Source organism: Helicoverpa zea, chromosome 11, assembly GCF_022581195.2.
Source record: "Helicoverpa zea isolate HzStark_Cry1AcR chromosome 11, ilHelZeax1.1, whole genome shotgun sequence".
In the NCBI taxonomy this organism is placed as follows: domain Eukaryota; kingdom Metazoa; phylum Arthropoda; class Insecta; order Lepidoptera; family Noctuidae; genus Helicoverpa; species Helicoverpa zea.
Window position 1 is genome coordinate 9,855,025 of NC_061462.1, and position 22,127 is coordinate 9,877,151.

At 37.9% G+C, this 22,127-nt stretch overlaps 2 protein-coding genes across 14 annotated transcripts; both read right to left on the reverse strand.

The window, feature by feature from the left end:
- Positions 1-2,805: 2,805 nt before the first annotated feature.
- Positions 2,806-21,656, reverse strand: LOC124634277 (AN1-type zinc finger protein 6). 13 transcript variants are annotated; one of them, XM_047169759.1, is made up of 7 exons: positions 21,532-21,645; positions 19,005-19,159; positions 17,653-17,763; positions 8,843-9,198; positions 8,067-8,210; positions 5,035-5,176; positions 2,806-4,410 (listed from the first exon to the last, which is right to left on the reverse strand). In XM_047169759.1, the coding sequence occupies exons 4-7, from the start codon at positions 8,939-8,941 to the stop codon at positions 4,256-4,258; spliced, it is 540 nt and encodes a 179-aa protein (XP_047025715.1). In that variant the 5' UTR covers positions 8,942-9,198; positions 17,653-17,763; positions 19,005-19,159; positions 21,532-21,645; the 3' UTR covers positions 2,806-4,255. The 13 variants fall into 13 exon arrangements, with proteins under 13 accessions (XP_047025715.1, XP_047025708.1, XP_047025714.1 ...); XM_047169752.1 differs by having other exon boundaries at positions 2,806-4,428; XM_047169758.1 differs by having other exon boundaries at positions 17,629-17,763.
- LOC124634278 lies at positions 5,082-8,060 on the reverse strand. The gene has a single exon (XM_047169763.1). The coding sequence runs from the start codon at positions 6,039-6,041 to the stop codon at positions 5,517-5,519; it is 525 nt and encodes a 174-aa protein (XP_047025719.1). The 5' UTR covers positions 6,042-8,060; the 3' UTR covers positions 5,082-5,516.
- Positions 21,657-22,127: the final 471 nt, after the last annotated feature.

The window sequence follows — 22,127 nt, forward strand, 5'->3', positions numbered from 1 at the left end:
TATGCATAAAAACCAGTAAACTATTGTCCACAATTGATTTGCTCGTGACGTCTTTGTTTAGGGATCTATCAGGAAGCGGGTGCCGTGGTCAAGCGTTAAAACGGTCAGTTTTGCGTTCTTTGTGTCATATTACCTACGTTACATAGATATAATATGTTACAGCCATTGTGATTAAATCAATATTATACATAGGTAATCACTGGTCATTATATATAATACCCAAATTGACTTGACAATGTGATAAATTATCACATTATATTATCAAAATTATTTATCTGGATATTATTCATAATAGCTGTTCAAAGTTAGTCAAAGTAAAAATATGGTATAACCAACTTACTATTGACGAATTCTTAAAAACGGTTTAAGTTACTGTCGACTTTTTTATGATAAATCATCAAATGCTTCCTCCCGCTGTGGGTTAGCAGTGTGGAGGAGTGTCAGACTGTTAGTGACTTAAACCCAATGGGGTTTGCTGAATCTCTTCGTGGAGCGCGTGGAACAACGCGCGCTGGCAAGACGGGCCCGTGTCTTCTAAGAGACGGAAGGACGATGAGCCACCCGAAACTCACCGCCAACAGACCCACGCCTACGATGGCCGGGAAACGTCACTCAACACCCGGGGCGCCCTGGTGTCTTCGACGTCCATGGCAGCAGCTGGGATGAGAGGTGTTAACTTCTCTAGCGTCTGCATGAGAAGACGGCATCCCATTACCTCTCACCCGGGACCATGGCTTGAACCAGGGCCGGGCACGAGAGGTCGCCGCTGCCTATTGCCCCGACGAGAACATGGCGGTGCCCTTCCCAGGCAAGGCACACCTGGACTGTGTGGTTCACCGTGTCCTCCGGGCCGTCCGTATAGTGGCCCGAGCCACACCCCAAAGAGAGGGGCCTTTTCGCTACTATTATAGCGTGCCCTGCACTGGGCTAACTAGCCTTTTTCGAATTATATTAAGGTCGGCTACCAACACTTTAGTTAGTTATCATGAAATAATAATCTTTACCTACTTGTTTTATTACATTATCCAAGTCTATGGAGATATTATATAAAATTGCTAGTTAATGTGATTAATTCTGTGTCAATTATCACTTTATCCAAATTGAGTATACATGTAACATCCTCCGTGAATTGATCAAATCCCTAAGGGAATTGATCAAATCCCCGTTTTTATCATATCCCTGCGACATATATATTATATATAATAGCTAGATAATATATTTAATATCCAGACTTATTACTTTGGCTGTAACATATATACTCACCCCGGAGGCATTCTGACCGCGTCAGTCAAGTAGTAGAGCCGAACACAGAACGCTCGACCTCACCGCTCTCTCTGACTGATATATCCCTTTATTTAGCCTTAGATAAGTAGGTATTCTAATCTTATACATGGAGTACATACGTTTTCTTCCCTATATAAAGGGCTTACTACACTTGACTAAATTCAGTCGTCTAAATGATGCAGTTAGGTACAAAATTCATTCAGTCAAATGAAATCGCATTTAGGAAGGTAGATTTCACTGAATCATTTAGAAACCTAATTAGGCTACTAAATATAGTCAAGTGTAATAAGCCCTTTACTCTCTACCCCTATGAACTCCTAATTACTAGTCACCTATAAACTGCTTTATGTTTTACCCCTACATACACACACCTTGTTACAAAAGTATTTAAAAAAACATATTGAAAATAGATTATTGTAACTGAGAGGTAACACATATTTTAATAGTTATTTTCCTACACAAAATTATAGTTTCTATTCATTAAGTTTTAAAATCTACATACATTATAGTAGACCAACCTGTATACATCCTCAAGTACTACACCTAGGTTCTCCCTTGTGTTCTCCTCATCATCTGCCTAGCCCTTTCCTAAATTGTTGGTAATAAATGAACTGAATGTGAATGTATGGGATTTTAAACCAAAACAGATGTTTTTTGTAACAGGAAAATCCTCGTGGACTATCTTCCACCTGGCGTTTTTGGAGGACCCCTCCACGTCCGTGCCGGAGTCGCAGTAAACTCCACTAAAAGAGGCGCAACGCGATTGGACGTCAGACGCTTGTAGTCTGTCGCCCGAAGGCGGCGACCTACTGCTGCTGGCAATCAGCCTCATGAGTCATCTTGCGACGCTCACCATGTCTGTTGCGGTCGTTGCCCAAAAGCTGGGCACTCCATCGACGAGTTATCTGCGTACACCTCTCCTATAAGATCTAAACATCCAAATACACGCAGAGCTGGAGAGTGGGACTTCAAAATTTTTTATATTAAGATGAAGCCGATAGAAATTGGTGTAAGTGTTTTTGACCAATTTCACAAAAAAGAAGGATATTCTAAATTGTTTTGTTATTTTGTATACAAGGTGTTACAAAGGTACCCGTAAAGTTTAAATGGCCTCATATAGAGTCAAGTAAAGTAACCATGTTGAAATCATAATACATATCGATAGGATAATCAAATTAATAGAATTGGCTTAGATATTACAGCAGATAAGGAAGATTTGTATCTTACCTAGATAGTATAAGAGTCTAAAATAACGTACTTTAATAAAATAGCAACTTTATAGAAACAGTTTAAATTATGAATACTTTTTTAACATGTTGTATAAGTATTTCCGAGGTGATTCAATTGGCAACACGTTAGGATCTGATTATGGACACCCTGAGAAATGGACAAGGTGAGATTCCACAAGAGCGTAATTGGAGGTATCGTTTTCTCAACTTGTCAGTGTTTTAAAATATGTACAGCCAATTTATGAAATATATTTGTGTATATTGGAGTGGGATCATGGAAATTAAAAACATATTTATGTTCCTGAAAATTTAATGACTTTAATAAGAGAATAACTAAATTAAAACAGCAAGATAGAAGGAAAATCATTCATTAACATCATCTTTATCTGATTATGTTCAAGCGAAAAGACCAAAATTAATCAATGACCTAACAAAATATACAACAAAAGTCATTAAATAATTAAGTCCAACCAATCAGTTAGTCTACCGTGGACAACGACCGAAGCGATACATAGTTATTATTGGTTCAACTTCACCACTAAAATGAACAAGTTACATAATACAACTTACAATTTTGAATAATATTGTGATTAAAAGAAAAAAGCTAAATAATTCTTTTTCTACTTATATGTGTAATAATATAAAGTGTCGACTACTTATAATATTTATAACTATCCATATGCTTACTTTAAATTTTCACACAAAGAGCGGAGCGGCGTGGGGGCGGCTCGTGCGGCCGCGGCAGGCGAGCTCGCGACTTCACTGTCACTGTACTGTACCGTCCGTACCGACTGTCCTACCGAGTGTCCGACCGACCGCACGCCCGCAGCCGCCGCGCTCACCTTAGCCGATACACACCACAATCTCGCTACACTAGGTCACTTATGCCGAATGTTAAGACAAATAAGAAAGCGACGACTTCCCAAACCAAAATAACATTACTAACAATTTGAAGATGATGTTAATTCACAGTCCGAGATGTGCGGTCGCCGCGGTGCGCAGTCGCGAACTAATCCTTGTCTAGCACAGATGCGGCTTCGCGGAGCTCCACTACTCATATCACGTATCGAATGTTTGTCACAAACACGAGTCAATCGGCGGCAGCGAACTCCTTTACAATGTACAACTAGGCGATCGACGGAGAGCCGCTGTCCGGCCGCTGTCCGGCGTCCAGCTCCAGCATACCATTGTTACGTCGATATAGTCAAGCGCGCTACGCTCTCCGTTGGAATCATAACAATGTAGCTTTTTTTGGGAGTTTTAATTTTTTACAATATATAGGATTTGTTTCTATAATTAATTATATCTAATATTTACAATGGAGGTGAACGGACAATATTCAAACTCTACTTATTATCTCAAAAATTAATCCTGAATTCCTACCCGAAACGAACATTATCTACAACTTTTAATAAAAATTTAAAAGTAAACTCTCGCCACAAATAAATCTAAATACAGAAGATCGAGTCTGTGTTTCCTACGCGGTCGCGTCGTCCGAATAGTTGTCAGTCGCGAGCCAAACGAGCGCTCGTCAGACAGAAAATAGAAAAGAAACGGAAACCCGAACGAGCGACGGCGCGGCGCGGCCGGCCTGCGCTCGAAAATACATACAAAATTCAAATAAGAAACACAAACTCGATCGAATATTTATTTAGAGAAAATCATAAAACGTATGTAATGCGGTGCGGTGAGGGTGGTGTCGCGCCAGGCGGCCCGGCGGACAGGCGGACAGGCGGACAGGCTCATATCTTGTGTATCTTCTGCGACACCACGACGGGGTTGTTGCGGCGGATCTCCTGCGCGCCCAGCTCCCGGTAGTCGAACGAGCACTCGTGCTTGTCGCTGTACCGGTGCACCGCGCAGAACAGCCCTCCGCAGCGGCACTCGAACCCTGAGCCAACACCACCATACACATCTATATACTCACACATGCCATTGACACAGACGTCGCCCGACCGACATACCTTACATTATCCAACGACACGTTTCACTTGACATTTGTGTGCAGTTATATTATTTTGGATGTTCGCTAACATAGCTCACATTTATTGCTATTTGCTGAATGCACATTGTTGACTTACTTGATGTGTGTGAATTTATTTAGCACACAATGCTACATGTTCGCTATCAGTGATTCGAATGTCGTGAAATACTAAAGCATGAAGGTTATGTGAAGCGGATTTAATAACATTTAGAATACACTTTGCCTTTAAATTACCCATGTTTAGTATATTGGATTTAATCATTTGTAAGAGCTACGACTTTCCATTCTAATTTTATTTTCAAAAAGATCAAACCAATGTTTCTAGTAATTTGCAGTGGTTTTCAGGACTATAATTTTAACTCTATAGTTGGGTAATTAAACTGTTAAGACGATAAAGAAGCTAGCTTCAAAGTTCAAAGAATCCGGTAGTCTGAATAGCATAAAAAATTATGGACAGTCGAGCGATTTCGTATAATACTTAAAGTACAAAAAAGTAGTCGATTTTTTGTTAGCACAATAAAAAGGGGCATCGTTTACCTGTGAGGCCAACCTTCTTGCGGCAAACGGCGCATCTATTCTTTTTCTTTTTGTCCTTGCTGGGATCCTTGTCGTCCGCATCGGTGTCCGACGTGCCAGTGCTCGCCCCGCTTGTGCCGGCTCCGCTCTCCTCTTCCAATTTCTGTAATGTATTACTTAGAATGAGTACAATGTTATGTTATAAACCCGAAAAAATATTGTAAGAATTATAAAGTTCGTAGTGTGAGATTATGAAGTAAGCCGAATTTTTTATGTCTAAAAACAGAAAAGCCCCTAATAATGCTTTCACGTATCAACTAATAACTTTGTTGACTCTTAATTCATGATTAGTTTACAACGAATAACTTTAAATATTTTATTTTCATTTCGTCATCATCATGAAGTCACATTGGTTTCAATTACCGATATTCTGAATCGCATTCACGCATTCCAACCTAGCCAGCATGAAAATATCTAGAAAAAAATCTAGTTTGATAAACGTTTCAAATGACGAACTTGGACCACAATGAGTTAACTATTGGAATTAAACTGACAACATTTTGAGATGCATCAGGAAAACCAACCCTTTTAAGGTTCTTTTTGCCTCCTTCTGCTTCTGAAGGGCGCGGTTCTTTTATCTCAAGCTTAGGAGAAATGAATTTGGCGCTCTTGGATCCAGAGGGCGTCTCTTTGGTGTCCTGTATGCCCACGACCTTTCTGTTTTTGCCCGAGTCTGTTAGCTGATCCTGGATTGTCAAGGAACATTCCTGGTTTTGTGATTTATCTTCTAGCTTGATTTTCTGACCAGCATCCACCTTTTCCTTGGTGCCATCGGGTGTGGGTAGCGGCGCACTGTCGTTTATCTCGATGGAAAGTCTTTTATTTTCGAAGCTCTTTGATCGTGTCACGCCGATGCCTTGCTCTAAGGCAGAGTTCTGACTGCTATTGTTAGATTTGCTATTGCGACGAATTGCTTTTTTGAATATCCTCTTCCCCTTCGACTCTTTTTTGCTAGGGTCATTTTCCATTATTCAGATTTTTTGTAGACTGCAAGTTGGGCATTTTGACTGCAAATCAACATCGTTGACGGACACCAAATTAACGGTAGCGAATTTAACTGTTACTGTTTTTGAATTGCCAAGTTACTAAGTTATAAATATAATAATATTCAACTATCTCTTCGTATTTTAATCGTTCGGAGCAGTAAACACTTTACCAGTTACGATGTAAAGGTGCCCCTCATCTCAAGTCAATGACTTGGGGGTCTAAACAAATCGAAAAATGTTACATTTTAAAGCTATGGAACAACAAACAACTGTTTTGATTAAAATAATAAATATAAATGAATTTCCGTGTAAAAGTAAATCAAAGCAATATTTTTTGGTTTTCCTTGCTGTAAACGCAATGTCAACTTGACGCAATTGTTTTTGTTTTAAAAACATAAATGGAAAGACAGCCAGTGCTTGATGAATAAAAAGTTTTGTTCACCTTTTTGTGCACCAAACCTCGGGACCGACCATGTCATTTATTTTATATACCCCCCTATATTATTTATTTTACAGTATGGAACTAGTGGAAACGGCTATTTTCAATAAGTAATCGAGCGAAGTCGCCACGCCATGAGACCTACACGTGTTATTGCAGTGACACTCGTGTGATAAATGCTCTCACGCCAGCCTCGATAACGTAATGAATATGACATTATGGTGTACTTATACATACAATATAATCACCAGAACTTCGATCAACTCTTTTATTTCTAGATTTGAAAACCGTATCTATATTGTGGTAAATTGCTAACTTGCCCCTAGGATCTTTCATGTGTGACTCTTTTTAAAATAATCTAACTGTTGTGCAACTTAAACGATTCCTGCCTGCTCAATGAGTACCATTATCATATCAACGGAAGTTTTGACTTACATTATTTTTCTACTCATATCACAAAAAAACACTTATCACCAAACTCTGTGACGTTTAAGTGTACCTCTATCATAAACAAATAATCTTGAATTCTCAAGTAATATTCCGACAGATTAAGCTAAAGCAATAATAAGAACATACATTACATGTAATGTAGTCATCTTACCTGCGATGTCATTGGAACCAAAATCCAACGCCACCATTTAAATTATAGTATAAAATTAATGTTTTCGTCATAAAGGATTCGTGATGTGATAAATGTTATCTACAGCCAATTGTCTGCGCACTTCAAGCATTACATAGCAAAACTGTTTTACTTATATGCATAAATGTTTCATTAGCTTCAGTACGAAAAAAATATAATGTCTTGAAGCAGTCAGCAGACTCTAAGCTACATACGCTTGACTAGGAATTTTAGCAACCATTATTATCCACCATTAACCATTATTATGGGGGGTTCGATCCCCGGTTCGGTCGACATTTGTGTGATGAGCATGCTTGTTGGCCGTGGTCTGGGTGTTACAATATGTATATATGTAGCTATATGTAGTTTATCAGTTGTGTTAGCACCCATAACACAAGTTAATTAATAACTTACCATGGGGCTAACCGACCGTGTGTGAAAAAGGTGTCGCGAAGGTGTACAGCAACTGATATATCCCCTAAACTTTATCTTGCATTCATACGAGTATTCTAAATTCCGGATAAGTCGTAATCTAAGTAATGACCTCATTAGGACAAATACGCTCATTTATAGATATTTTATCGCTATTTCGCAAATTATTTTCACCTAAGTTCCTATTTCAGTCATATGCAAATGACTAAGCATTTTTTTTATGCGCACTAAAAGTGTAGTGTGAAGTTCGGAGTTTGATGACTCATTTTGTTTTGTTTTAATATCAACGTTCTGGAATTTAGAATTCTTCGAAATGAAATGAGTTGATCGGATGACGTTGTTTATCACAGTATCGTGCCGACCCTATTTCTCAATACAAGTTGATGTTCCATCGAAAGTTGGCTGATTGAATGAAATGGGCGTATGTATGCATGGCAAAAGTGAAGTGATAGCATAAGTGCTGATGTGAATGGCGGTGCGTGCGGTGGGCGTACAAATAAGAGAAGTGTGGCCTCACGTCTGTGTGGGTCTGTGGCTGGGCTGGGAGGCTGGGCACGGTGGGCGCGGCCGCGGCCAGCGGCGTCGACGGCGCTGCCACGAAGGGCGCCGACACAGGCGACGGTGACGACGCCGGCGGCTGTTGCTTCTTCTTTAGAGCCTCCTGAAACATGCAACGACTATATTGTAACAAAACCGACTCTACGTCATTCCGAGGCCAGTCGCGCCAATGAGCCAATCAATTGCTTCACCAATCGGCAGCGGAGAGAGCGAGATAACTGGACGCGGTCTTACTCTCGCAGCACGCAACCGATATGGTTCTGAGCGATCGCACTTAAATGGCCTGAGACGGGTCGGTAGACGAGTATGGCGATGCATAAAAACGTACACCAGGCATGATTCGTATCAACTATCAAATTGGCTGTTGCTGTTTGAGAAATTTTGAATGTCGTGCATGTACACGTTTACTATCACATCTATCATGGCAGAAGCCATTTATCCTCGTCGGCTGTTAAATAATAATAAGCTTCTCTATAAGGATAATACATGAAATCACATACAAGGCGTAAGTATACCGGCTATCATGATTTATCAAACAAAGTTGCCTCTCAAGATTTACGAAACGAATATTTTAATATAGGTATGATGTATTGCGTCGTTAGTTTAACAAGGAATCGGAGCCAAAGGCTTAAATGATACGATTCTTGACATCAATAAGTTAACTTCTACTCGTACTTTTATAAAACAATGCACAAAATATAATATTTGGAAGTGGTTTGTGTGAGAGTATGTTACCTTAAAGCACACTGAGCAGAGTCCGTCTGTTGAGGGGTTTCCGTAGAATCCGCACCCCGAGCGGCACAACGTCTCCATCGGATTCGATTCACGCTCCATTGTTCCACTATATAATTTCACTTTTAATACAACAAAGTCACTTCACTCGAGTTTGTAGTCAAAAGTACGATTGCACTAATTGTATATTGCACTTGTTTGTCGTAACACAATGTTCTACAATAGTAACTGCAAGTATGCTGCACTTAGTAACGTTTCAATTTAGATTTGATTATCTCTGGCTTGCTATGTCCGCGGCTAGTGGCTTTCCTTGCCGATGAGTTGTGATTATTCCGTCTATGTCAGGATCGCAGTGGGCCCTGCAACAAGGAAACATTTTCATGGAATAATGTAAACATAACGAATTCATCTTTAGGATACAACACAACATTCCCCAAAAGCAGAACATAGATTCGTGTATAACGAAATAGAAGTCAGTCGAAAGTATCGAGTCAACGTATCAGTATACAGAACATGATTATCACGGTAGAAAGTGGTATTAGGCGTAGTATATGATTTCGTAGAAGCAAACATAATATGCATAACGACAGGTTTGCGTAACAAGAGAGAGCTAACGCTAAAGTGGAACGCGCCCGCGAAACGGATCGGCCGCATGCCCCGCGCCCCACGCCAAGGTCGCTAAACTAACAGCACTTGCACACCTCTTGTCAACAATATCGACAAAAAATAAATCGATATTGCGCTAACCTCTTGCACCAACCTCTGCAATCATCAACAAATCATTCTTTAGTTATATGCGTTTACTAACTCTTAATACACCGTGACTATCAGTTTTCAACGAACACGTTATATAGGTAAGTATTCTCATGTTTTTTACAGATAATAAAATACATAAACTACTATTTCAAATAAAATTACTCATTAAAAACATCCGTGTAGCAGTAGGTGCCTAGGTACCTAATTCGCTGTTATTACACAGCACAAATCGACTACTTCGTGTTGGTGACGCAAAAATCAAACCTTATCAGTATCACTACGCATACTTCTAAAAACCCATTTGAAGAAATCTAATGTCAATCTGTATAAATCAATATTGAATTCTGCCTTTAAGAAATATATCTATAGGTGCTCACTTGTGGCAAATATAAAACTATTAAACAAACAACAAAAATTGCCATTGATAGTGTAAAGAGTGAGTGTGCGGTAAGGTCATTAGCACCGGGCCAGGGACTTGGGGAGTCATCGACCGGGCTGCACGCAGGGGTGCAAAGCGCCAGCGCCCGCGCACGCCCGCGCGCCGCCATTATTATATCAATGTAGCGGCTACGCATCACATTCACTGCTCTCTTCATTTTCGTACAAAGTCCACTCACCATTCACATTGTACGTGACAAAGAAACGCTGACACGACCAACTGCACACTTGAGAAACTATGTAATTCGAAAGAATTCGCTCACTCTGTCGAACTGAACGTGCTATAAAATAAACATTTGTGAGGATTGATTCGTTTACGACTGTTAAACATATTCCTTTAGCCTACTTTTTAATTTTAATTAGTCGCATTTTTACAACACTCTTGCTCTAACTAGACAGCGCAATATTACAGAAATAATGTCGATTCTTTCAAAACATAGACAAAATTGAGCTTTATTAAACACTAGCTTCTGCCAGCGGTTTCACCCGCATCCCGTGGGAACCTCTGCACGAACCCGGATAAAAAGTAGCCTATAGCCTTCCTCGATAAATGGGCTATCTAACAATAAAATAATTTTTCAAATCGGACCAGTAGTTTCGGAGATTAGCGCATTCAAACAAACAAACTCTTCAGCTTTATAATATTAGTATAGATAGTATTTTTTTACCAAATATTATAATTTTTAAGTATTAAAATGAGGTGTATCAAAAATATAGTAAACTATATAATAACATTTCGTATCAAGAATACCTCGATGAATTAGAGACGGGTTGCATGCAGCAATTAATAACTTTAAGTAATATTGATACCAAATAAGTGTGCCAAGGCGACTATCAACCTATTCAACTAGACGGAAACGTGATGTTCAATTAGGAATACAATAACGGTCATGTTTACCGAATTGCCGAATCGGCGCTATCAGTTATAGCAGTTAGATAGGTAGGCTATTCTTTAACTGTTACAGGGTGGACGCGTAAGATAAGAACGAACATTTAAGTTTCAAGCGCAGTTCTAAATAGCAATCGTTCCGAAAGAAATAAGCATTGCAAATGTAGTTTTATTATCCTGTGAATAGTGGCGAGAGCTAGATAATTCCCAAGGTATGACAGTGTTGGGAGCTGTGGGCGCGCGTGTGTGTGAGATACGTCGCGACGACAGCGTCGGTCGGGCCGTGCTGAGCCGTGCCCCGCTGACCCACTTGCCGAGTGTTCGCTACGCAATTCGAGCGCGACCCGCTTCGCGGTGCACCGACACACACACATACACACATTGCCATATGACGTGACAACCCACTGATAGCACTGCACCCTTCTGTCGCACATGTGCCCACGTACCACCCTACCGAGACAGATACCACTAGTCAACTGTCAAATTACCACCCACGAACCAACCACAAAAACTTCTTTTAACTAAATAAGGTATTGAAGTGGTGAAGGGCGGGCGTTTTGGGGGCTGTCTTTTGTTTTTGACGTTCGAAAAGTGCTGATTTATCAGCCTAATTTGAATAAACGATTTTGAGTTTGAGAAGAGTAAATGCACATAAAACGGCCGTAATTTAACTACCGGAGAACGTGGCACAAAGAAGCAAATTAATATTTCATTCGCAACGTAAGTATTTCAAGCTAGTGGCAGGAATTTTGCAGTTTCACGTAACTTGGTTTACCAATACTTTATTAAGGAAACATTTTTATAATTAGCATGCATCGTAATAAAACTGAGCACCAGTTGTTATTGCATCAGATTTTACCCCCGCGCGCATCTTTTGAAGAACTGATCTTCGAAAACAAAATCTTTCTCATTTTGAATGTACTTTTCGCATGACACTTCAATGCATCAACCTCAAGGGAGTTTAGCAATAATAAGCAAAGGCTTATGTTTAACTGATCACCAGATATAGTAACAAATAGCAGACAAAAATAGTAAATGATCACCAAAATGAAACTCGCATTTTAATGTAAAACTATAACCAAAGTTTTAACACTTTGTTATCTTATTTAAGTGAAATTACTCCAAAATAAATCATGCGTAAGCCAAAAATAGTAAATGATCACCAAAATTAGACCACCATTTTAAAGTAAGATTATAACCAAAGTTTTTAAATTCTGCTATCCTATTTAAGCAAAATGAGTCCAAATAAATCATTGTTATCCCAAAAGTAGTAAATGATCACCAAAAGTAGTAAATGATCATCAAAATTATACCAGCGTTTTAATACAAAATGATAATCAAAGTTTTTACATCTTGCTATCCTGTTTAAGTAAACTGACTCCAAAAAAATAAGTTCGGCCTGATACAATAAATTTTATAACATTATGGGGACCCTTTTCCTGCACTAGGGTGGAAAATTGTCTATTGCATGCCTCTAAACAGTGCGATAAGAGTGTGTTTTCGAGGGAGTGTATTGAGAAACACATTCTTCTTCTTCTTTCTCCTGCCCTGTTCCCAATTTTACTTGGGGTCGGCGCAATATGTCATTTTCTTCCATTTTCCCCTGTCACTCACGCATGCATTGCAAGCCGGACACATAACTTAATATGGCATCATAATACTTTATTTGGTAATAAGCCTACATTTTATGGCAATCACAGTGACTTATTTAGGTAAAAATAATACATTAATTTGGTCGTCAAGAGTTGGTGATCATTTACTAAATTTGGTGGTCGAATACAATTTAAAGTGAAGTCGTGACCAAAATAGCTGGTACTATTACATTTTTAGACTTTATTTTTCTGGTGTTCAGTAGATATTTCTGGTTACAAAACTAAGGGTATCAAAGCATTTTATGGTGGTCATTATATTTGTTCCCATAAGCAAATAAATTAGCGGATGGATTCGGATTCATACAATAGCAATATAGGTCGATCTACAATAGAGGTTATAGATATACCTGTTAGGTTTTATAGGTATACATAGGTATACATTAAATTCAATAAACCAAAATGTTTATTAAATATTATTGATTATCATAGGAAGGAAGTATATCTTTAAATTATACTAGCTGAAGCTATTATTGGACGCAGCGAATTAAAACACTGATATTCAGGCTACCTCCCACAAACAAAATATTTATGTAGGTCGACTCGAGCCCCATAACACGCATGAAAGCTCCACTCAGTTCTATACATAGGTACAGTGCTCGAATTTACGTCTGGTTGAGACAAGATACAGGTCTGACCACTCGATCAACGGTAACAGTAACGGTACGAGACAAAAATCGTGCAGCGTTAAGAAAAATCCTACGAAAACCCGGCTTGTTTGAATCTTAGGTTGGCTGGTAGGTCACTTGAACGCAGAACAAGGTGGCTCGTCTTAGATAGAGAGATAGACTAAATAAACAGTTCGCAAATTATTTGTGTCTATACTTGTATTAGTTAAGCCCGACATATTTTCAAAATATCTTGTCAGACAGTTGAAATATTTTAAGATCCGCCTTGACACGCGGAATGGGTACGACGACATTCTAACGGGATCACTGCGCGTCTAAAATGTGATTTTATTTTAGATATACCTATGTAGCTACATAAATGTTATCAAACAAAAACAATCTACACAAAAATACGGAAACATACGATGACGCGTTAATCGAGGTCAAAGATGTTTCCCTGGCACAAGTTCTTAACAAAAAAAAATTAATGGCAATAAAGTAACTTCGGTCCGCGATCTTCAAGCATAATATATCTGTATGTGAACAGTATATCTAAGAGGAAACGATTCTGACCAAAAATAGACAAGCCAGGGTCTTACAACAACTTCCGTAGTTCCGTGTGGTTACACAACAAAGGGACCAGCCGGTACAGTAACTATTCATCATTCAAACAGGCTCGTTCAATAATCAATAAGGTGACAATGCAAATAGCCAGGACAGGAAGGACAATGACATTATCATTTAAAGGAAGAATTTTGCGTCATCAACTGCACAATGACGCGGCGACAACGAACACGCACGGCAAGATGGCCGCCGCAGCGTCAGCTGATCGCGCACACGCAGCGCAGCTGTGACACTCCGCGAGCTCCACTCTCATATCATTGTGAGTATATCGCTCTCTCTTTCGTCCGCATCTATTCAACACAATGGACGCGCTCAGTCATTGTTTGAAACACAATGCTCACTCCACACTTTGCTACTAGTTGCTAGTAATATACGTACATTATTTAAATAGTTGCGCACCCAATTGTATTTATCAACAGGTATCATTAATAGGATTTGCCTTGCCTAATATAAAAAAATATTTACATAAAATTAAGAAGCCTTTTTATACAAAACAACACATTCGGGTTGCTCGTTAATGTGAAAAGTAATTACAATATCATAGCAATTCAAATTCCCAGAATACGATTAAATTAATGTCATACGCACACGTCTAAACAAACAATATGCGCAATAACAATTTTATGATAACGCTGACAAGAACGTGATAGAACGAAATAGGTACGAAAACCAGTGTATGAAGCAAACTATCTAATTAGTATCTTACTAACTAAACTTGTACTTAGGTGAACATAGCAATCCGTCATATGAAGTTAAAGTACTTATGTATTTTTATAGGTAAAACATTTGAACATTAACAATGGCCAGTTACTGATTGTACCTACATTTGATTTGCACTTATCAATGTTCTGTTTGAGAGTTACTTATATTTTATATTCTGAAGTAACTATTCCTTGTGATCAATAAAGCTACCTGACTTCACCTATTTATTTAAATACTTCAGCTGCCGATCACTTAGACTTTTAGACCTTGTCTGAGATTCTGTATAAGGCCTTTGAAGGTTATGTTTTTATAATTAAAATGGACACAAAAATGCGTGTTACGTTATAAGAAAAACAAATAATATGTATATTGTGCTATTACTATAATATTGTCATTATTTTGTAATATGTGACGCACAATTAATATTCTCTAATTATTAGAAATTAGTTAGAATACAAAAAGGTGTTCTTTGCTAATTTGAATAAATTTCTGTTTTTACACAGAATAGGTACGTTCTCAACACATGTGATCCACAACCTTCATCAGTGTTAGCTAACCGAGCTATGTTGGTCCGACGCGACATTGATGAACGAACAATCACTGTACACAGTGTGCACCTATGTACAGACTACATTGTCTACACATGAATAGCACTAGCCAACCGAGACACTAATTGCTATTTGGGCTTAAAAATATTTCAAAAACAATTTGACATCGCAAATTGCATAAAGTTTCGAACACGTGAGGACGTTGACCTTCTGACACCAAGGTCGGGGCGGCGGCCTTCAAACAGCCTCGTCTAGCTGGCGCACAGGCTCCTCTCAGACACATCTCGAAACACAGACGCACACAAAAACAACGCACACTTAACTATATTACCTTCGAGTGGGAACACGAGCCCATGGCCACGTAGAAACTACGCTCGAAAGCGCTTCAAAGTTACAAAAACTATATCACTGACACATTCAAACGTACTGGGGAAACGCGGCGCACTAATTCGCACAATTATCTGAAAGATAAGGTGCAATAGTAGCACCCAATGTTGAAAACCGTACTAGGGGCATGTAACGAGTGTATCGGCCACGCGAGACGAGCTCCGACGCGCTCGGCGAGCTGACGAGAACTGAGCGAGGAGCGGCAGCGGTCGCGCCGCCCGCCGCCGCCTGCAACTATTCGCGTCACTCCGCTGTACACGCGCACGCACTCACCAATACAAACAAGCCACTGCTCGCTGGCTGACAAACACATGTCCGACGCGATCACCAAACACTACGCGACGCACATATACTATAGCTAGACGTCGCGATCACGACCACATTCCCAGAACACTTCTTCGGTCACTTATTTCGATCAATCCTAGAAGTGTCTCTGGGCTTACCCAATTGATACATGAGCATGACTCACAGTTTCGTGTCGAGACACTTTATGAGTCATTAGTCAGTATGCACTTTCTTTAATACATTTCAAATTCTTTACTTTGATTGTTTTATTCTCAGTGTAACATTTACATTATTGTGAATTGTTTTGTAAGTAGAAGTACATACATAATGTAATATCAAATAGGAATCTCATTGACTCTATTAGCATAATCAACATCATCGTGGCACCCACATTAATAAAAAAATTGACGTACCTTATGTGAGCAGAAGACTTATTATAAAAAAATATATTCACACAACCAAAGAAAAACAAGAAGTTTTGTTGATTCAGCGATAACAACAATGGCGACGACGGACGTAAACAAAAACCTGTTCCTATTCAAGTATATCGCCTAAAACAAGCTCTTTGAAACATTTTAAAAGTTAACTGTAGCTGCTGTAATCAGCTGTATCAGAGCTGATTACCAGAACCTATTTCTTAAAAATAACTACATGACTCAAGTCAAATTATAATTTCAATATTAACATTTCTGGGAGTTCAAAATAAAGACAATTAAACATTCGGTCAGTATAATAAAAGAGGTTAATATTATTTTCGAGGAAACTTGGTGAAATCAACAGTACAATGCACCCTGAGATAAAAGTGAAATCACTAATAAAGATCAATATTTGAATGTCGACGGACGTTCAACTTGGTATTAACCAACTGCGTAGATGGCTAAAACGTCACTCTCAAGTCGAGGCAACAATAATTTTGAAATCCGATGAAAATAACCACCTAAATGTGTTGAGGCGTTATTTACTTATACCGTTCTGCGCACTTATCGTTAATGACAAGGAGTTTTATGATATTGGCAAAAAGATCGTGGTCGTCTCGCAAATTCGGCATACACAAACAAAGCCATGCGTGCGGAGTGGTCGGTGCGGCGGCAGAGGCGACGGACGCAGACAAAGCGCGGAGCAAGTCGTCGATCTCCCCCGAATTAGTCCTGGCCGGGGCGGTGACCTCTGCGGGCCACACGCGCCCGCCGCCGCCGCGCCACTAATCATCGCCGCGCGAGCCACGCACCACGTCCATCCCTCGGATAAATAAAACGCCCTCGATACAGACTATTGTCATACTTAATGTAAACAATGCATGACTAATTATCAGGTTAAGACACTTCAACGTGATAATTGACTCGACTTTATAACAAAGAGACAAAGGCCAAGAAAGAACATTTAAGTAAGTAAGGTCAATGAAATAGGAGCACGTGGAACTCGAAAACTGTCTCACTGAGGACGACGACGACGCAGTATCACATCACGTGTTTCGTGAAGCATTTACTAGTCGATTATTTGGCACTCAGAGGTGGGTAAATAAATAACTATCTATACCTTGTACATTCAACCAAAGCAACTAGCCAATTAACAAACGTCTATTATTAGGAACAGTTCAAAGATAACACTCTGCTGACATAATTCCCTCAAGACTGATAATTATACGAATGCACGATAAGTGCCAAATATTTGATTCTAAATAGGAATAAAGTACAAAACGTCTTGTCAAAATAACATGATTTTTAAACTCATTTGATCAATAAAGGCAAACAAAGAATAAAGAAAACAAAGAGATTGCACACTGGAAATCCTGACATCCTTGAGGCCCAAAAATATGTGGAACTAGTGTTGGCCAGGATCGGTACTTTCTCTTCACGATCATTAAAAAAAACTATACGAAGCTGCGGTTAAGGGGAGTGCATACCTGATGTTGAAGTGAATTTCGTACCAAACAAATGTCTTTCCAAGTGCGCAGGCCCTTCAGCTCACAACCAGGCGACACCACGTCTGTGCGGTTGAGGTCAGCATCCACCGGCATCACAATGAATGGTTACACCACCTGAGACAAGTAACACAATCTATCTATTAAAACTTAAGCACCTTAACGTACTCTTGTAAAAAAAGACGATTTCATTTTTGTCGGTACCGTAGACTAGTAACACAAAAGATAAGAAAATTCTCGAACACTTCTCTCAATTTGGTAAAAGTTTTTGTCCATCTTCAACATCCGTAAATTTCTTTCTAAGACTGATCGCAACGTGACTGCAAGTGATACGTGGCGTATATTGTGTTCTCAGACCTCCAATATTTTAATGACATCGCGCAAAACCAGACGTAATTTATTTACTCCTTTACACGCATCACTAAGGCAATTTCTCAACGGTAAGTCATTTCATACCTTCAACATAGGCAAACGTAAATTATTTACTGGAGCGACTACGTACGACCTCCGCAAACCACCTAGCGCGGTTATCGGTATCCTAAACGAACTGTTCCGCGCTCCTACGAACTATTTTCAAGGCTCTGAGACAACCTCTACACAAAATTGTGTATAGAAATCAAATTTTATTATGGTACTGGAAACAATAAACCACACATAACAATTAAAAATGATATTAACGTATGGCACCTACGGTGTAGCACGCTACTAATCAGATATAATCAACAATCGAGGCCAGTATCAATTTTGTTGTTAATGGTTTAATATTAAAAACTGTTATCAATTTTAATTAAAACGCCATTGAGTATTATTTGTAGCCTTATTAGTAAATATACAAAGTATTCAACAATATGGAAACTATGACATAACAGGTTGTTGGAAAATACCAACAGTGTTGGAGCAACAACTGCAAATTGCTTTATCTATCAAACTGATACTAAGCCATTCATAAAGGAATTTACCATTAGTTACTCGGACATCTATTTTATCCATTTCATTAAGATATCTCAATCCTAATTATGTAACATTAATGGGGAGGTACCCTTAATTGTTGTACTTGCTATCATTACATATAATATGATGTCTTTAACATGTAAAATTATTGGGAAAACATTCTAACCTAATGTATTGTACTAATGTGCTAGGTAAATTAGTTAATTTTACTTAATGAGGATAACATTCACTTGTGGAGAGTTCATTACCAAGTATCATAATTCTTCAGTTTATAGTAAAAAGATAACAGCATAGTAATAGAATTGCTGAAAAGGCTTCATTTGATAATGTTAAGAAAAACTGTAACTTTAAGACAGAGTAGTAATTAAATGGAGTGCTTAACACATATTTCTTTTAGTCTCACTCACCGAATTTGTAAGGTCCGCTGGGAGGAAATATGTCTTTCATTGGACAATCGCTGATGAAGGTTCATTCAATGTGTATCCGATTGATGGCTGTTGCAATGTCTGTGATGCCTTTAGCGCCTTCCTCTTGCACATTATCACTCCATTTGTTTACTACTCTGTGGGTAAATGTGATGTCTAAGTATACTAACTATGTACTTACTTTATAACTACACAATGTGGTACACAAGTAAGCTTTACAGATACCTACAGAAATCACTACAAAGCTAAATGATCACAAGTCTATTAAATGTAAGAAATTCAAGTCAGGGAATGATAAAGCTGCTCATTAAATGGCTCATTTAAAAATGGCCCTTAATTACATATAATGAGCAAAAATTGTAGTTCACTAAATGTTAAAAATGAATAACATATTGGGTGTGTCATACCTAATCACATTAAATCCTATCACATATACTTTCTGATATTCTATGGTGAATTGTAAAAAAAAATATCCTTATCCATTCATTGGTTTAGCCACAGGAATCATTTTTCGTTTTCATTATTTACAACATCATGTGTAAAGCAGAGATAAAGTTAGGCATATTGAATGTTTTGACCAGTTGACAAATTTCATTTTTCAAGGGAGAATTTCTGTTGTTTGTAATGACTGACTCTTATATGGTGCTCTAATTCTCGCATATTTTTATTCTACTTGCTTTGTTTGAAAGATTCTTTGTGCTAATCAACATAATATATTAACCACTATATTAACATATTTAATTTAGTGTGATTAGGTACGACACACCCAATATATGTATAATGTTCGACCTGGTATCACTGAAATAAAACAATTTCAAATTTGGCAATAATCTTAAACATTTTCATCATCAGTAATAACAATAGAAGCAGCGGAAAGCTATAGAGAAATTGCCCAGTGTTGGCAGCTAGTTATCATGCAATTTAACACACTGATAACACAACACTTATCTCTCATGTTGCTATATTATAGTACTATGCCATTTATAGTCTCATACAATGGGTAGGTGACTTTCAATTCAAAACTATATTAATATTTGAACAGTGCTGCAAGAAATAACAAAGGCAGTCATTCTCAGTGGCCATTATTTCTAACCATGTCAAAATATACAGAACATATTTCATTCCACTTGCTATTTCATTTTGATTCGTAACCTCACTCTCATTACATTTGAAAAGTGCTATTAAAAATAACATTGAACATCTTTAGTGGTAACCAATAGCAGAAAGAAAATAAATGTAAATCTAACACATATTTGTCATCAAAAGACCAACTATGATATAAAACATTATAACATAACAAAAATATAAAAAAGATGAAATGAAATGAATTTCCACATTTGGGTTTATTTTGTTTAGTTACCTATATTTGCAATTATTTGCCCTCTTTAAATTGAATAGTAATTGAGTGCAGAAAACTGCATTTGCACCCAATATTTGTATGCAACTGAAACTGTAATGTTCCTACAGAACTGAAACTTTCACTATGCCATTTATTTCAGAGTAATGTGTAAATATATGTATTATTTATTGAAATATCTATCAACACATTGATTAATCCACTTGGAGCAGCATGCGCTTCAACAAAACAAAGTAACAATATGTTTGAATAAATATTGCAATGAAAATAAAAAAAAAACAATATGAAAACTGTATCACAAAAGTTATTATTGTTATTTAAAATGTACTATAAAGAAAAAAATGTATCAGCTTTTACTTAAACTTTTCAACAAATAAAAATCCAGAATGATCTATATCATACCAACCAGTTTATCAATGACCACAATGACATGGCAGTGAGTAAAGCTGCAACAGGCAGTATGCACAAAACTTAATTTACACAGAAATGAATTGTGTCATCACCACCTTGTGCATTGTTTTCGTTTAAAATACAATATTCAACTTTCAAATACTTGTAACACTGGTAATCGTAGCAGACTTAAAAGCAAGGAGAACTATTTTCAACAAGGAAAAAAACGGGTACATGCCACCTAGTTACAGGAAGTACTACTCGTGGGCAGCTACACTAAAATACGTAAAAAATTACAAGTAGGTAGATAGGTACTTACTAAGTAAGGCGAAGTATTGTAAAATAGATAAAAAACTACGGTTTAGCAATACATTACATTTGGTATTGCTAATAAACCTTACAGCACGGAAGAAACTACACTAGAATGCCTCCCAAGGTGGTGTCATGCAAAAAAATGCGTACCTAATGAACAAGTGCACTTTTAGTTTCAGAGGATCCCGTGCACATAAAAGTCTTGGGCAAAACATAGAACTAAAGTTCTAGATCAATATCGTTTATAGCTGCAGTCTCTTCACGAGGCAGAAACAAAGAAAATATTGAAGAATTTAGTAATTGGCATTCACGAAGAAAATGGCGTCATATCACTAGTCACGGAACAAGGTACAATTTCGTCATACGAATGCACGGGTCACAATCACAAATAAACACCACAATAAAACAAATACATGCTGTACAAGTGATTTTGTTCATAAAATTACTCACTTTGAATAAAAATTCCAAAGAAAATCATCCAAAAACTCAAAGGACTGATGACAAGGCACTCCACTCACCGTTTGCAAAACCAGACTGGTATCACGTGACCTAAAATGTTACCGAAGACATACTTCATGGTAGCTTGGTAGTTTTAAATTTTTGATTTTCCCAATACAATTATGGGAAATAAAATATTTCAATCCCATGAAGACTTAGCAATTATTTTACTCGATTGAAATGCTGTTTAGTCTTTTTTATTTACGTGGTGTAGTGCTTCTGCTAGCCCACTTAACACCAACAGTATACTCTAATTTTATTTGCAACTTATTCACTATTTAAAAGAGAATAACATGAATTTGAAATGAATTAAATAAAGGCCTGCCGGTGGCAAGGAAACAACATAAAAAAGCCGTTGAAAAAATATTGAATGTTTATTTTTCTTGTTAAATAATCACTGTAGGTGCTTCACGGTACGTGCACCATGTGTAGAAAAAGTGGGCTTATGTTTAACTGATCACCAGATATAGTAACAAACAGCAGACAAAAATAGTAAATGATCACCAAAATGAAACTCGCATTTTAATGTAAAACTATCACCAAAGTTT